Source organism: Alternaria arborescens, assembly GCF_004154835.1.
Source record: "Alternaria arborescens strain FERA 675 chromosome Unknown contig_1, whole genome shotgun sequence".
NCBI lineage: Eukaryota > Fungi > Ascomycota > Dothideomycetes > Pleosporales > Pleosporaceae > Alternaria > Alternaria arborescens.
In genome coordinates, this window is record NW_021167856.1 from 1143166 (window position 1) to 1160971 (window position 17806).

General features: G+C 51.3%; 3 protein-coding genes across 3 annotated transcripts; all 3 read right to left on the reverse strand.

Moving 5' to 3' along the window:
• Nucleotides 1-811: 811 nt before the first annotated feature.
• AA0111_g429 (hypothetical protein) lies at nt 812-2460 on the reverse strand (the record flags this gene model as incomplete). The annotated part of the gene is made up of 3 exons (XM_028650275.1): nt 812-1021; nt 1069-1325; nt 1377-2460. The coding sequence occupies 3 exons, from the start codon at nt 2458-2460 to the stop codon at nt 812-814; spliced, it is 1551 nt and encodes a 516-aa protein (XP_028512222.1).
• Nucleotides 2461-3096: 636 nt separating this feature from the next.
• AA0111_g430 (hypothetical protein) lies at nt 3097-4034 on the reverse strand (the record flags this gene model as incomplete). Its single annotated transcript, XM_028650287.1, has 2 exons — nt 3097-3780; nt 3831-4034. 2 exons carry the CDS (start codon nt 4032-4034, stop codon nt 3097-3099), a joined length of 888 nt encoding a protein of 295 aa, XP_028511703.1.
• A 1563-nt stretch (nt 4035-5597) lies between these two features.
• AA0111_g431 (hypothetical protein) lies at nt 5598-7067 on the reverse strand (the record flags this gene model as incomplete). The annotated part of the gene is made up of 1 exon (XM_028650298.1): nt 5598-7067. The coding sequence occupies one exon, from the start codon at nt 7065-7067 to the stop codon at nt 5598-5600; it is 1470 nt and encodes a 489-aa protein (XP_028511705.1).
• Nucleotides 7068-17806: the final 10739 nt, after the last annotated feature.

The following is a 17806-nucleotide window of genomic DNA, read 5'->3' on the forward strand; positions in this document are numbered from 1 at the left end:
TCTCCTGCTGAGTGGACACCAATGTCCGACAGAAGTCAGCTTAAGGTTTGATCCCGTTTGCGATGTGGGATGAGGGTAGAAGAGGGTGGTAAGCTTACAATTGTCTCAGCCGTGTCCGTCGCTCGAACACTCCAGCGGAGTGGGTCCGGCGAACAGGACTGCATACTGAGGTTCGCGTCCTGCATGGGGTGCAGCGGTCAGCTCGCTGTTGACAAATTACCGAACAACTGGGTTGGACTCATGGTGTCATCGGTGTACGTCCCGAACGGATATCCAAATGTGAAGGCATCTGACTTTCGGGCCGGTCACCCATGGTCTTCTCCCCCTATTCACATTGCAGGAAATGGTGTTCGTATTTACTCATCAGATGGCCTCATATCAACACCGCATACAATCATTAGAGCGAGACCGATATTTTGTAAAAGAGTGGATTGAGTTAGACTATTTAGAGAAGCAAGGCGAGACGCAAGACCAAATGCAGGAAACGATGACATACTTATGCGAAAAGTCAGAAAGGAAAGAGTTTTTCGCCTACTGCGAAGTAAGGAGTTCATCCATAGGGGCGGGCTCAGGTATGAACATGAAAGCAGATCGAGCAAAGATGAGTGTAAAAGGAAATAAGGGAAATCCAAAGAACAGCCGCTACTAGACATCTGGTAGAACTGGGAGCGCCTCCTAGAACAACGGAGAGAAGAAAAATGCTAGAAAGCAACTGCAGCCGTTAGTGCTACTGAGGAGCATAGGTGCGACGGCAAGCCCGTACATCTGCATCCGGGTGAAATGTATCTTCGGGACAGTAGAGGAAAGTATATCAGAGCGCCAGGTTCCAGGGGTCGTTACTGACCCACTGGTTTTCTTCCTTTCCGGTCCTCTCAAGCAGCTCGTTTGGTTCAGATTCCGGTTCAGTCTGCTGGGTCAGTTCGTCTTTTGTTCTAGACCGATCGATTGGTTTGAGTGCCGCGTTGGGCTGTTGCTGAGTTGACACTGTTCCCTTTGCGGTCTGTATGATCCCCTTTCCGATCTGCCAATGTGTAAGCAAGAGTTTCATAACGTTAGTGGCATACTTACATTAACGTCTTGTTGTTGCTTTATCAACAGACCCCAGAATGTTTCGCCCATTTTTTCCATGGTTTTCTGGCCACCCGTTTCGAGGAGTTTGAGGTCACGTATCTCATTTCGGAGAGGTTGGGAAAGAATGTCAGCGCTTCTAGGGAAAACCTGCACCTTCTCAGGAAGTTTAACTTTGGTCATCGGGAAGTAGGAGCCGCGTCCATCACCTATAAGAGGAAGGTACTGGTGTTCGATATCTCTGTCTTGATTGTAATCTATCCACGTTAGTCGGCATATACCACCCTCCATCTTAAGAGAAGACTTACGTTTCTTGAAATAGCCATAGACATCGATTTCCTCATCATCGTAATCCTTGACCTTCTTGCGAACATCTTTGGCGAACACAATCTCACGGACCAGGAACGGCTCGGACCATGTGTTCATACTTTCGTTGGTGGTTCTTGGTTTCGTATGGCCGTAGTTGCGCTGAACTTGAAGACCAACCAGAAGGTCCCTGATAATGGGTTGCAGGCGTCCGATGCTCTCTTTGTTGATGTGATCCCCGAACACATCTCGAAGTATTTCATAGACATTTCCATAGGTAGTTGGAAGAGCACAGGTCAGATCAAATACCATGTGCAGCAATTTCTCTTCAGCATCGATTGACAGACGGCTCCGTATGTATAGCGGGTACAGGCGCTCCTTCATCTGCTGCGAACCAGTGCTTGATTTGTGCGTGTATCCTTTAATCAACGGCGTTATGAATGTTGTCTTAGATTCTGGGAGCGCGGCCTTGGAGTCTGGAATCTTACTGAAAAGCTCCCGATTCATAGAAAGATTTCCAAGACTTTGATCCACAATTGCGTGGCGACTCTGTATTAACAAATCCAGGGACTTGCAGTAGAGCTTGCGGTCTTTGTCATCGTTCCTTTCCAGCAAAGAGACACCAGTAACTCGACATTCCATTCGGCCCCCGGGCAGACCAAGCTTGTCATTCCCAGGATATTCGGTCTGGAGAGGATATCGTCCCAAGCGGATGTTCCGTATCGAATGGGATGGAATAATGAGATGGCACTCATGTTTTCTACCAACGGGCTTCTTGTTGATGGCAGCAATATCCTTGTACTCCAGAAAAACAGTCTCGAAAAGCTCCTTCCAGGCGGGTTCTTGGTGCTTGCGGCTGTATATCCTAACATAATCATCAGGAGTATGTACCTCGCGATTTTCATCGAGAGATTTCGATGACCAGAACTCTACTCGGATGATCTGGAGGTCGGGGAGATCTTTGAGACGATAGGTAAGGCAGCCAAGTACGGTCTTGGAGGATGACTTCCACGCTTCAGCCTCAGAAGCAGCCTTCTCCGCAGCCTTCTTCTCTGCTTTCCTCTTATTCTTTAACTCTTTCGACATTGTTCGTGCTGCTATCGTGAATCCAAATCGGACAAGTACTGATAGAAGTATGAGACGTCGATACGGTGCTGAGAAGAATCAGGGGATTTAATGTACGTACTTATACAACTTCCTGTGATCGATCTCGGCGCTTGTCCTGGGTCATTTGTCCAGAAGCTGCAACGCTGCACAAGCTCACATGCTGCTTGCTCTATCTCAAGAGGTCATCGTGGTCTGGAAAACTGATCAGATATTATTTGCTGTTGGAGCACGCGTCATGGTATCAGCAACCCGATTTGTACTCACAGGCTTGGCTTGAGACCAAGACGTGATGGAGAATCAAGGTGTTGGGCTATGCATATAGAGTCAGAGCTGCGTCGTGCCTCAATGCAAATATAGGTTGTGGTATGTCGATGAATTAGCGGACATATAGGAGGGATTGCAAGTAGAACCACTATGATAGCTGCGAATTGAGAGTACCAGTTCCTGTCATATTGAGGAATATGTTGACTGGCATGTTTAACAATCTACATTGGTCAATCGTGATCTCAACGAAGAGTAAGAGAAACTTACTAGTTTTCTACATTATCAACGGACGGGGTATTGATACACTGCGTCCATCTCATGCCACGACACTTCCAAGCACGTATAACCTCTTCAAAGTTGTTCCGCAATCCACTGCCACCACTTCTCCACATCACCGCCCTCCTTGCCTGCAATAACATTACCCCCAACCACATCTACACTCGTTCCGCTCTCCCTCATCTGCTCAAACGTGAACGCGCCTTCGCCACCCTCACCAAGCCATTCCTTCTCTTCGTCGACCTCGTCCTCACCTCCACTCAGCGCCGCACCTGCATCCCTGAGCGCCTTCGCCCTGTTAGCCCTGACTTCCGTGATGGTCTTCTCGAGCGAAGTCTTGACAAGGTTCGGGGGCAGCGCAGTGAACAGATCCATCTTATTCGCCGCAACCAAGACAGGAATTTCCTTTGGTCCTTTGCTCGTTGCAGCGTTGGTGTAGCGTTTTTGCAGCGATAGAAGGACGTCATGAAGGTACTCTCCTGCCTCGTTCAACCCGGCTTCATCGCCCAGCTGGGCGGCGTCGACAACAAAGATTATAGCACGGATACTTTTGGGGTCGGCTAGCTGGGCGGTGGCATATTGTCTGAGCTTGCCGTGGCCGGGTGTGTCAAGGAGAAGGAAGTTGCGGGAGCGCTCGAAGGCTGGGTCGCCTGGTGAGCGGTAGTGTGAAGATGCGGGAACGTGTGGACTCGGGAGGATAGCGGAGACGGTGAGGGGGGTAGTGGAGGTGTGCGTCTGCGTCGTAGCATTGCGCTCGGCCTAGTAGTTGTTAGACGTTACAAGGCGCACTGTTTTAAGGGACTTGTTACCAATGTCGTAAAGGCTGTCTTTCCACTTCCACTTGGTCCAACGAGCAACAAGGTAGGCTGTTGCGCGGCCGCAGCTGCCTTTTTGTACAGAATGGTGTGTATTATTATCGGCAGGCCAATTGCGACAATGAAGGTGATGAGTATGGTGAGAGGATTCGGGGAGAAAGCGGCCGTGAGCCAGCTGTCCTGGTCGTACCACGCCATCGAAGCTGAGATGCGGTGAACAAAGCGCTGGGTGCGCGATGTTATGGGATTGACAGATTAGGTGCCTGTGAAAGCGACGTCGGGGTCAGGGCGCTTTCAGGGTGACGCGTGGGTGTAGCGATGACGTGACACCTTTCAGGATCAAAGTTTTGGGCCACGTCCCCCGAGTCAGTCGGGGAGTGAGGCCTGAGCCGCGGGGAAGGCGGGAACACGTCCGACGGCAAGAGCTTAAGAGAACCTCATGTTTGCTCTTCTTCGCCCTTCTACTCGTCTTTGGCCATTTCCTCCAACTTCTTGTGAGGCTACCATATCAGCCTACATAACGCTTGCGCAATGCAGAAGCACGGCAAGCCTCGCGTCTGGCAGCGCCGCCCTGACTCGCGCAACATCACAAAGAGAGTGGTGCACATGATGGTAAACGAGAAGGGCCGCCTGCATTGGACAACTAGCACACGCTTTTAAGGCACTACATAATCATACAATAGACAAGGGGCCGCCACCGTTAGCTTTCCCGTGTGTCGTACATCTCCCATCCAGTTCGTGACTGTGCCACAGAGTTGCTTGTCGCAACCCTAACCTAACAAATTCATACTCCCTAACCGACATTGCAGTTCCCTTGTGTGCGCCTTCAATCCTGCTGAAACATACCCGTGTACACCATCCTTAGTCGTGATCCATTACTCATACAACCATGATCAACTGTCGCTGCAAGCCCGCAGTGGCAAATGCTGAGGGGCATAGGCCATAACGTACCAGGCAGGGATAGCATGAAGGGGAAGAGCGTGACCATCGAACTTTTTATCCCACATGCGCCATGCAACATGCGTTCGCATTCATAACTCGTAGCGTGCGCCCATAACCTAACACCATCTGTACGTCTCGTAATGCGTAAGAAGGCCCATCATAGACCAAAACTTTAAAAAGAAGAAGAAAAAAGACTGTATGAAAACGACATGCAAGAAACTAGACTTCATCCAGGTCCTGCAAAACAGGACACTGACAAGCCGTGGCAGGGTGGAGGGTTAAATATGCTGTGGGATGACAAATGGAAAAACGGAACGCAGTGAAGCAGGCTAGCAATTTGCGGCACACCAGATGCCTTGCAGCTGAGTGCATGGTCGGCTGAGGTTCCACGGAGACGGATATTGGGGGTGGCTCGTCCAGATGCAGACCAACATCAGAGTTCCGCTGCGGCAAACATACTTAAGGCCTACGATATAGCCTTTGTTGTGCGATTTGTGATACATCGCTTTGTGCACCATCCTTGCCTTGTCATACGGTACCGGCCCGTGTGTCTTTCGTTCAGGAAGTGATGTAAGTATGGGGGACCGTTGGTGTTCGTGTTGGCCAAGAATCAAGTACAGTAACAATGACAAAGCCGCCGCAGAACCGAGAAGTTTATCGTGAAGCACTCCAAAGCGATCGTCGATAGCGAAGGATATTCGCCTGTCTATGCGGAACCAAGTCTTGTTGACTTCGATTCTTATATGCAGCAGGCTCAAATTCCCGTTGAGCCGGCCAACCATTTCTTGACAGCTATGACGGCGGCAAGATATGTGCGCATCAATAGGTATGAGCTTGTACGTCCGGATAGTATCCGCGACTACTTTCCATTCCTTGAAATCTACCACAGCCTCCAAGATGCCAGCCAGCAGTGGGGTACTCATCCTTGATCCTGCGATCGGGAGGGGGTAATGTGCTTTCAAGCTTAGGTGGTGTCGGCTCGTAGATGGAGGCAGGATAGTAAGAGTAATCCTGGGGAGCATCCATCATCTTGGCGTCATCGTCTTCGGTCATATGGTTTTCGCCAGTGATGCCTTCAACAGGGCCTCCACTCAGAGAGCTCGCTGAACTAACTGAATGGCTGCCGACAGGGCTTGGGTCGAGGGAGTATGTATTGCCACGATACATGCTACTGCCCATCCCAGTTGCGCTACCACCTGACAAGCCGGTGGTCCAGGGCGAATAAGACGGTCGGCCAGTTGAGCCTAGTCCGTGATGACCACCTCCACCCAGGCCAGAACCAGGGGCTCCTCTCGAAGTACCGGCATTGTGGGGGCCCTCATTCTGGTAATGACTAGGCGACCTTCCACGCACAACGACTGGGGAAGACATCCGAGCTGCAACCTTTATCCATTTGGGCTCAGCTTCTCTAGGGGCCTGCACGTTCGCCCACAACTCCACAATCAGGTGGTAGTATTGCTGTTGGGCCCGACGTTTTCCATTGTTTGCCGTCGCTGACTTGAATTGTATACGTTCGAACGAATGTTGATAGTTGCTGCTGGCGTGGCTCGTGGGAGAATATTGCTGTGACGAGTCGCTATCGCTTTGCAAAGGGAGCTGAGGACCTGCGACGGTCGAGGTCTGATGGAAGTTGCTCAGCCCATATCCGCCGTGTTCATGGCTTTTCCCTGGAGGCGTTGGTGCTAGTAGTTCCTTCTTCATTGGCAGCTGCGGGCCCTTATCGCGCTTCGGTGTATGCTGGATCAACTCGATAGTCTTGCCCGTAGCACCATCCACTGCAGCAGCGAGAGATACAGCCATGGATTGTATCTGCTGAGCCGCCTTATTGGGCTGTTCGAGATACAAGCGTGCATTGGCAATCCACGGCGAAAGTTGGAACGATACGTTGACCGAAAAATAATTCCTCCTGTAACAAGTCCATACGCGATCACCAGAATAAAAGAATCCCTTTTCAATCTTGGCGTCGATACTCGGTGTCACCGCGTTACCTTCACAGGTGATGTTGGCCAGTGTCTCTTGCGTGTTGAAGGGGGGCGTTTCGGGTGAGCCTGCAGTTGTGGTATACGTAGTGGCATAGGCACCATTGTAAGTCAAAGGCATAGTAGTTGTATGTACGCTTCTAGGAGTGTCGGGCTGGGTGTTGTATCGAGGTAGATCTGAGCGAGGAGACAGAGCGTTGGAATATCTAGGCACACCAGGTGTTCCGGTTGTATAATTGTCCCTAGCCGATGAACCCATGGATGGTGATACAGGATGGCCTAGCCCTGGTGATCTTGCCGGAGGTAACATTGCCGACGATGAGGCATCATTTCTATTGTGTAGCTGTCAGCTGTCATGCATTGCCTCGGGTTCTACACGCACGAGTGCGCCACAGAAGATACCTACAGTCGTCGAGTTGAAGACATGCTGCCGTACCCACACGCAGCGCTGAAGTAAGTACCTGGCACGGAATAGTGAGTTGGATAGTTGGTGGCCAAAGTCGACGAGTATGAAGGGTAGGAAGTATAAGCTAGTGCCGACGAGGCGTTGGAGCTAGGCGATGTAGAAATGGAGCCTGATCCTGAGTCCGATAGAGCCGCACTCGACTGATAGCTGTAGACATAGGTCAGTCAAACTCGCAAAGCAAAGCTATTCGGCCAAAGTGATGCCAACGACAACGATGTGTAACCAAGAGTAGAGTGGCACGGTATAAGTCGTCAACCAGTTCTAGGGGCGGTACGGCATTGCCGCTAGCCTTGTCGTGTGATCAATGTGACAGACCGACCTGTTGGGAAGACCGAGTGCGCCATGCATCCGGAACGTGTGCGACGACAAGTATGATGAAGGACATTGACTACGTGTTTGTTTCGGGGTAGGAGAGGCCTGAGCTTGGGCTGCACCAGGCGAGAGAGGCGTCGAGGGATGCACGCTAGGGGCCACAAGGCTAGGCAGCACCACGGAGCCTACCATGCCAACCCGGGAAGACAAGGACCAATGAGAGTGTTTACTTACGCACTGTCGGGACGATGTGAACCGTAACGGCCTGTAATCGAGGCCTGGTGGATACCGGTCGCAGTATGTGCTAGAACCCCGTCGCGTCTTAGCTGATCGGGTACGCCTGCAAAGGAGTTATGATGTGCATGCGCGCCGATATGATCCAAGCAATCCTGTTCCGAAGAGAAAGGGTTTTCCGGTGCCAGTAGCAGCGGTGATTGCAGCACTGCTTATCCTGCACGTCAGCCAATCAACTTGAGCTAGCCGGTGTGCTGTTGAACAAGACGTGTGACAATAACGAACAACGTGCACGGATGCCGCGATAGAGAGCAACAAAAGACGCGCGTGGGACGTGGTTGCACAAGCGGCACCACAATCGGGTGGCAGAACAAGCGTGCAAAACGCACTACAGGGACAGGAACGAATGAGGGCCCGCTGCGTGCTGCAGAAATCAAAAGGGAGAAGGCTGATGCACACGCTGTGTTGTGGTGTAATATAGGAGTGGACGCGGGGAGAATGTTGGTCTGGAAAGAGTGCGGAGAAGGGCGCCAGTTTATGGCTGAAGGTGCAGCGCTTGGAGCGAGCGACTTGGGTTTTGAGGATTCGTGTATTTTGCAGGACATGGATTGCAAATACTTTGGAATCTGACTTACTTTGATTCATTGCAGCAACAACCAGTAATGTACCGTTATCCCGCTGAGATCTGTCACGGCGCCTTGTGAAGATGCGACAGCCCTTACGAGAGACTGGATCTCACGCCTGACTCTGCCGCTCTACGCAGCAATTCCGACAGTCTGGGTCGACTTCGATGGCGCCGGCAGTGGCGAAAGGATTCGCTGCTGACAGACTTCCGCTGCGGCCGAACTGCTTCGCGCCGTCGCTCAAGACGCGGATTCGACCGGGCGAGTCAGTATTTCGCGTAGCGATTGCGATGCTACGCTTCGGGGTGCCGAGCCAAGCGTCGAAGGGATGCTGAAAGGGGATGGTGGTGAAGGCCGTCGACTCGTCTAATCCCGCTGTTGGTTCGCTTGAGAGGCAATCTGGGGGGTTTAGCCGGCACAAGGGCGGGATCCTCGATTAGCTGCCGCTGTGCTTCGCTGGGGGCTAGGCTCCGTTAATGCTGATGTTCGGCCTGGGGGAAATGCGGCTATTGCAAGCAGGCACAGTAATGCGTATATTCAGCAATGCTGAAATTATGGTGAGCTCCCGGTTGGCTCGAGTAGGCTGATAACTCAGCGCGTATATCTATCATAGAGGTTAGCGGATAGGCGCGTCATGGTGGTGATGGTGGTAGAAACTTGGTGAATAAACTGACAGTTTTGAGGTCGAAAAAGGTGCGATGCAATGTGCATTGATGTCACCTACGGCGACTGCGCAACACCTTAAACCCTGGAGATATAACGGCTCGTCTACGCAGAGCGAAGAGACCAGCAGCTGCGCTTTGCTTCTTCCCGCACTCTACACAGATCTGGAATCTCGAATCCTGCGCACAGACAGGTACGGATAGCGGCCTTGTCGTTGCGTACCTGATATCTGGCTGCGACGTAGGCGGTGTAGGCGCGTCTCTGACGTCGCAGTACTGCAATCTGTCAGTCTCGCAATATCGACCGAGGGTAATGTCGCAATGAGAGTGGAGCTTACAGGGTCCTGCTGCAGTCTTCCAAATAAAATGATGTGGCGTCGACTGATATTCGATCGTGGCGGCTTCGACGAGGATGCTGACCCGTCGTCGGATACTGGGTATACGCACACCGGGTTTGTGGATGCGCTCGACAGACACACGTCGTTGTCTGCCTTAGGATTGAAAGTTTTGAGTACAACCACAAGTGATAAGTCAAGTACTGTCAAGATGTTGCAGTAGATGTGAGCCTGGGTCAGTACATCGAAGATTCGTACGGTGAAGGGGCCGAAGCATATATGCACCGTGCCCTCTATCGGAATTTGATCTCCTGCTCTCAGACTGTTGCACAAGCTCGCCAGGGCTCACCACCCCCGTGATCTGTGAGGTTGGTAGTCTACCGGCGTGTGGTCTCGAAACAATGACTTGAAAACTGCTGGGAATAGTAGGTCCAGGGCAGGGACTAACGGCAAGCGATGAATGAAGTGGGAGGGTCCAACGACACGGACAGCCGTCGAATAAGGATGAGCATACAGAAAGTGGACAGTAGAAGTACAGTTGACAGACAGGAAACGCTACAGCTCGATACAGGGTAGAATTTGACTAGGGTGAGGACGGACTTGTTGGCTCAAAGGAGAAGTGCCTACCAGATGAGTATAGCCTTGAAGCATGGTTAGCATGCTGAATCAAGATTCAGCCCCAATGCAAACGATCCGTACTGCTCAGGCCATGGCCGTTTTCTAGCACCACGGTAGTATTGGCAAGCTGCAGAAGCGAGCCTTTCCTAATAGAGAATCTATACATCTCCGAGGTTAGGGAAGATCAATTCGCCCTGATGCCCAGGCTTACGTCTTTCGAATAGTCGATGAGATTCGCACTCCATTCCCTCATGGGAACGCAGGCCCTACTACCTCGCGGGACTATGACCCACCTACATGCCGCACATCGACTGGCTCGCCCAGTAAAGACATCACAGTCCCGTGCGGTGATGCAGGAACATTGACCACGACACCACTCTCGAAATGGGGGCCGACTTGACACGGCAGCAGAGCAACCAGACTGGCGGGGCGTTGATGTTTTATCTCGATCAGCCGCTCAGAATAAACCATGAAGCGAACGGATGATCATAGTTTGCTCTGGTCATGGCTCTGCTAGATTGGACTATCAGTCACGGGCGGCGTCCAGTCAGCAGCAGATGGCGAAAGGGCCAAGACCCGGCGTAGCTAGCAGCGCCACGGGCCGGCAACCGTTGGCAGACGACAGGTCGTCCCGCAGATGGACAGTGAAAGAGGAAACTAGAGGCACGAACGGTTGGGCTCGAGGCCGTTACCTGTCACAGAAACGAGCGCGACGGCACTACTTGGCTTCGAGGGGCCGGTTTGACGTGATTGTTGGCGACGAGGGAAAGCAACCACATACAGGCGCCACGGCCAGCGAGCGATGCGCAGATGTTGCATCGCCTCGAGGTTTGGGTTAGAGCACTATCAGCGCCATGATCCGGGCTCCCATCTGCCCCCAAGCACACGGCGACCCGACACTGTGGTAGATGCGCAATGCTCCGAAAGAGGGCACAGCCAGTCAACGACGCCGCTGTCTGCAGAAGGTCGCCTTTTCTCGGCGGCTGCTGTCAAGCGACGATATGGACGCGGCGAACGGCATTTCGAGTCCAGGGTCTCAGGCCAGGTGATGAACGGTGTGGATGGCGAGAAGCGACGAGTCTGCGGCGGCTCCGTTGCGCGTAGTCGAGATGGGACGCGGTACAGGATCGATGGCCCACGGAAGAAGGAGGGATGGGGCCTGGCAGAGGATTGGGAAAGAGCGCCCGGTGACGTGCAGCTTCGCCCGGGTATTCCTCCCTCACCTGCGGTTGCGCCTTACTGCTCTGAACTCTAGCACGTCTTGGCAGCTTCCCTTTGCAGCTCGCACTCCCCAAACCTCCCAATCCACCATCATCACGACGCCAGCATCCAACACCGCACCAACGTCGTTGTTCGTAAAGTCCTTGTGAACCTCAGCGATGATACACGCGGGCAAGGTGACATGCCATTCCTGAGCCTTCCCATGCTCATGTGCATCGCACGTTGCGGCCGGCCACCGAGCGCCCGGGCTGACGCACGACGACCACCTGGTGCTTCGCAATGCATTCCTTGCCTCTCAAAGAGTAGCTCATATCGAACTTGAGCCAATCGCTACCACGCCATCAGCCTTTTTTTAGCGGGCGAAGAAGGCCGTCTGGCTTGCTGCAGAAGCTAAGATGAGACTGACCCAGGCGCATTCCTTTGACCTCTAAGCCAGGACTATCATCTGACGCGTCTCTATTACAGGTTAATGGAACAGGCTTTTCGCTTAGTTCTTTGAGCGTCTCACCGCACTTTGTGCCTGACCCGTGGTGCTTTCGGTACCGGCCATACCATTCCACTGCACCCACGCACGACAGCCGTTGAAGTGTAGATGTAGATGGTGGCTGTGCGAACTTACGGGATCGCCCCTTGAGGTGGTGGTGCATGCAATCTTGAGGTCACGAAGCACTCGACTGCCCTGCAAGGCATCTGTTGGCGATGCACAATGAGCTGCAGCCTCCCGCACCCCCCGTGACGGCGATGGTCGGCTGTCAAGCAGTCTTCGTAATCGATAGAATCATGGCGACCCGCAGCCGCCCTAAATGTACTATCGGGAAGATCAGGAACTGTTGCGGGCCCTTCTGTGCTGCCTCAGCCGACTCAAAGTAGCCTGGAGGCTGCATGATCGCCAGGCTGTCGCAGCAGCTGTCTGCCGATTATTGCGTATGGCATGTTACACCAGGACTGCTTATTTCGGGTCTCTTGGTCAACTGATCGTCAAGAAACATCGATGTGACGCAGTGTCTAGAAAGCAGAATCGTCTGTTCATTGCGGTACGGCCCGTCGAAGTTGAAGGGAATTCTTGAACACACACTGCCCTTTCAACCGACCAGGCTACAGCAAATAGTTTGTTCACTGAACTGGTCACTGGACTATTCACTCAGGTCCAGCTTCCTGGCTGTTGGGCGAAGACAGCACCCGAGCGGAACATTAGTCTTTTAATCTGACGCCGACGGCGCCGAGAGCGATCGCGATCGATGAAAGGCGTATACCCTCCAATCCATTGACACATCTCAAAGTCTGGTCATCTTTTGGGGGTTGTTTCTGCTGATGGAGCTACTGCGAGCTCACACGCCTCGCTGCTGTTCTTGCGTGTACCAAATCGCCCATCCCTTGCTCAAGGGAAGACAGGACATGCTAGCATGGCTCTGACTCTCGGTTATTCCATTCACAGATCGCCTATACCCGGACACATGAGGCTATAGTAAGCTTTCACTTATAGTATGGCAATTAGTGCTGCGTCGCGAACGGTCCGTTGTTTGCCGTTCGAGGACTCGCACAACGGATCCAGTGCAACTGTTGAAGAAGCACAGCTTTACGCCAGCGGAGTTTTGAGTCACGGAGAAATACCCTAGAGCCTAATCTGACTCAGCTCCCGAATATGTGCAAGTTGTAATTGGAACTTTTTGCTAAGTTTGTCCATATCTGCTGAACTGACACTCTCAATGGTGTTTGTTCCGCAGTAAGTACACACTCCAGGGAAGCTGGCACCCCATGCTTTTTCAAGAATCATCAGTAGACAAGTACTGCTGGTAACTCTGCGATCAGTGGTTGAAAATCCACTAATATTGCACTTAGCTTCGAAAGCAGCTGCATGGTCCGGTACCGAGCTGTTGGCTTTGTCCGGCGCGGCCGATGGCATCCACGGACTACAACAACAACAACAACAACAACAACAACAACAACGAAACGGACCACCAATCGGCGCAAGGACATTATCTGACCAGCCTTGCTAGCCATTCAGTTCTTTGACAAAGAACCTATCGATCTCCGGCTGTGACCTCGTTATGGTCTGCGCTCTACTCAGGTGTGTGGCTAGTGCGCAGACCTAGTGAATGCACATAATTCTCCGACCCTGACATGCGTCAGCCCAAATCTTACGTCAAAGAAAACCCTGAACCAACCTAACTTCGTGGATCCATCATCCAGAAACATGAAGCCGTATTCTTTCCATGTGCATGTGAACGATATGCACACAGCCTTTGAGCGACAATTCGGTCAGTCTCCGAGATCGACGGTACAACGATACCGCCGAATTGTATCAAAGCCACGGATAGCCCACGAACTATTGGTCTGTGCAGATGTCGTGGAATCAAACGATACGGCTGTGGATGAACACAGCTTCTAACTTACCGGATCAGGATGCTACCAATCAAGGCTGTTTGTATGCAGAGCGACTAACCACACACTACGTTGTGATTACATGTCTAAACCCAAGGCGTCTCCTTAGCGGGATCACAGCGCGAGCATCGTCACAAGAGACGCCCTCTGTCCACCGAAATGTCAAACTTCTGTAGACCATAATCTGAGGACGGGCAATCAACAACGCCACAGTTGCGCGACATGTGAATGCCGTATTGATTTCACGACGCCAACCCCGCTTCGAACAAGCTCCACAGTCTGTCTGAAAACAACTTGATGGTCAATTGTGCCCATACATCCTCGATGTGCTTAATTTGTCTCTTGGCCAGTGCGCCAATCACGAAGTCGTTGTTCGATATCTCTGGCGTCCAGTAACTGTTGTTAACCACAGTTGAGCCAGGACTGAACGAACTTCCGCCCCTGAATGCTGCATGTTCTCTGTAACTTGAGCTAGCTGGGCACGACAGTTGGCATCGGACATACCCACGAAGTGAGTCTTCGTAATCCTTCCCTGTTCAGGCTGGCTGAGCCATCAACATGGGACTGCTAAGACAAGCAGCAACTGAATATCGACCGATGATACTGTTCGAAGGTAGCGTTTGGGTTTGAAATTGATTCTAAGCTGCTGTTCATTCAGGGCGATCAGTGTACCGTTTGTCGAGCCGCCGGGTCAAGTTCGAATCCATGAGAGTATTGCCCTAGATTAATGCTTCAAGGACTTCAGACTCTTCGTAATGATGCTTTCTTAATTTCGTCCCGCAAATCGCAGTTGCGTCGTGCACCTAGCTCCGCAGTTCGGCTCCGCAGTCACTGACATGCCATTCACCGAAAACTTGCGCAGGATCTCGTCATACTCATTCTCGTGTCCGATCAACTGACGGCTTCCACGGCAAAGATGCCTAGCGGAACAGCCTTCGGGTGCTCAACCCTTGGGATAACTGGATCGGCCAAGTCTTCCTACATTGAAAAATGGGGTGGACAAATATCTCCTCAGCACATCTTCAGGCGCGCAATCACGGGTGTATCATCCTATAGCATGACCGCAGAAATCCTGTTTCTCGTACCATAAAAGCCTCGAGATGCGCTGATCGGATGATTCCTGCTATATCCTTTTATTCAAAAGGTGGGTGACGGAGCGGCGCTGCTCGTAAGACTAGTGTTGAGGCCTGCTCTAACTAGCTACTGTCGTGACAACAACCACTGGCGCTACTTTCACGACATGCATGCAGGGTCGGAAGAAGTATACAAAGATAGTCAGGACCAGCAGTCCTCAGCCACCCCTACCCTTCTTGAGACGCAAGCCCCGAAAAGAACACATCATACCGATGAGCGCTATTGCTGCAAGTAGTGTCGCTGAGTTACCGATCGACCAACGGCTGCCGCAGTTGTGTCTTGTTCCAAGGGAGGGGTCAAGAGAGCCTCGGTTTGGGGGTTTCCGTGTTGCCCCTGCGATTTAGGGGGATGAAGAGAGAATCGTGTCGCTCCCCTTATTTCAAGGGATGATCACGAGGTTGAGCTCAAATTTTGAAGCTGCCGCAGATCGCTTCTTCTCATACGGAGAGTATGCGAACATGTGTGTTAGCGATGGATGACGCTGCTGATGGTCGAGTACCCTCGCCAATCTTGTAGTATCGTGGAGCTGTTATTGTGCCATGTTGAACATGCGCTATGTCAATGGTCTCACGCCGCTCTTTCGGAGCAAAACGCCTATTGCCGCCTGGCAAAAGCAACACGCAATACATATCCAAGCATAGAGCTCAACTCGAGTGTTGACAGAATCTTCTTTTTCCATGTTTGTGTCCTGCTTTCTTAGAACAGATATTGCTACTGATCGACTGTAAAGACGTCCAAATGAGTATGAAGGCTGATACTCATGATCAAACCGGAGAGGAAGTATTTGCATTGATCTGATGCCACAAACCTCGCTCCCTATTCTTTGTCACGTCGTTGTTCAATGAACCATTGCTAACCGATCGAATCAAGAGGCAAACAACTGTCCTGCTCGATCTGAATAGCTCGACGTACTGTCTAAATGCAACACATACAGCGGGCACTCGATCGGTGCATACATCGCAAGACGACTATCCCGCGTCCAGTTGAGATGCTCGAATTTGTTTCCAAGCTCGATGTCCCTACGTTTCCATCGATATATCTCTATCGTATCATCTTCCTGTCCTGATACGCTAGATGATGCTAGACAGGAATCAACGCGATTGCTAGTCCGTACTTGCAACTTATACGGGATGTCTCGTATCTTGTAGAGATATACACGAGTCGTTGGTAACAACACTGGATGCCCATACTCGAGAAAGATCAGGTCTTTTTCGTGGGACTGGATGCAATTCGAGCGCGAAACCTTGAAGCGAAAGCTTCATACGTGGCTAAAGGAACTCTCTCTAGCAAAGGATACGCATCACGACGGAAGTCGTGTAGTCTAATAAGAATGACTTGGCGTCTTCTCTTCGATGTGCGAGTGTAAGTCTGATTTAGCCACAGCGATTATACTATCATTCGTCTTCCATTCACTCTTAGCGTTCATAATATGCATCGTCCAGACTCTGCAGTCTCGCATACATGATAGCACCAAACATGGCTCATACTAAAACAATGTTCTGTTTGACTTGGTTTCCCAACCACTCCTCTATATCTGCTGAAGACTCTACCCAAGCCTCAGAGATTCCCTTTCGCTTATATTTCTCCCCACATAGTTCAACGAGAATGAAAGTGAATTGTCTTCCAGTTGAGTAGCTATCCATTGTGAACGTAGCGGTTACTAGGGCCATATCTTCGGCTTCGAAATCTGGATCGTCCCAACATAATCTCGAAACAAGAGTTTTGTTCTTCAAGGGAATGGTGAGCCAATGCCAGTGGTATCCGTCTTCTTCAGCATGTTCTACAGGAAGTTGGACAATATACCCTGTCAGAAAGAGGTCTTGTGATACTTCCGAACCTCTTAAATTATTGTAATGACGATCACATAATTCCCAGAATGCCGGTAGGTTCGTCGCCGATAACGGATACTGGTCACAGTTGAATTCTATCCCAGTTCTTTCCCACGCCAGGGGCGACCAACTTGGGAAGCCGTAACGCCGTCTAGCCCTCGATCCCGAAGTTCTCCAATTGAGGCACAGACGAAAGTCAGTCGGTCTGTTGCAGCGTGAGCTTCTTCCAAACGGAACACCCCAGAAACTGCCTATCGGGTCGTTCTCGGTGCGAAGGAATTTCAAATACCCAATATAGCGTTCAAAGCATCTGACTGAAAGCTGAGACTACGAAGTGAATAAACAATGAGCAGACCCGCTCCCCTACTCAACCCATGATCAGTCGAATGGGGCACGATATGTTTAAGATGTTCTATCTCTGGGTCGAGGCCGATAACGTCGTTGTCACACTGAGTGAACTCTTTGCATATGAATAGCATATCGTAGGGCGTGAAACAAAGTCTTCTCCTGGAAAGATATCCTTCTTGGAGAGTCCTGAAACGTTAACGTCTGGTTCTGAAGCACATCTTCCTGCTAGGTTCAATATATCACTTACCATGCACGAGTAGATCACTTTGATCTAGCGATATGGCAACCCACAGGATTTGGTTCCAATGTTACGGTAATAGAGTCGATGGTGACGACTAAGTCAGATAACTTTCGCTCCCGTCCTACACCGGGTAAACCGTACGCGCAGTCTTCTCCAGCCGCTGCAATCAACGTGATCTGAGCTGAGGCATATATGACATCCATTTGCTGAATCTGAATATGCTTGTCGCTGGAATCCTGCTGATGCACACACTAAAGTGGTGGTTAGCTGAAACGAAGGTCTGGAACGAGAAAAACATTGAGACGTACGTATTTGTCCACCCAAAGGTATCGGTAACCAAGACGTCGCGTAGCAGTAATACTATCTTCTATCGTAGCCGGTAGCCTAGTTGGCAACTTGGAAGTTTCTGGCAGTAACATGTTTCCGGCTTCGCCCCACACGTAAGATAATGCCACATATTGGCACTCGTCTGGCGCTGGAACAACGATACTCAGGGAACAATCAATAACTCTGAGATGGCGCAATGGCCGCTGTTGCTCTAAACGACAGAGATCATGGGATTCTGCACAACGACCAATCCAGCTTCTGACTAAGTCGAGATCACACATCGGGAAATAGAACTCAGCAGTGCCATAGTGACTGGC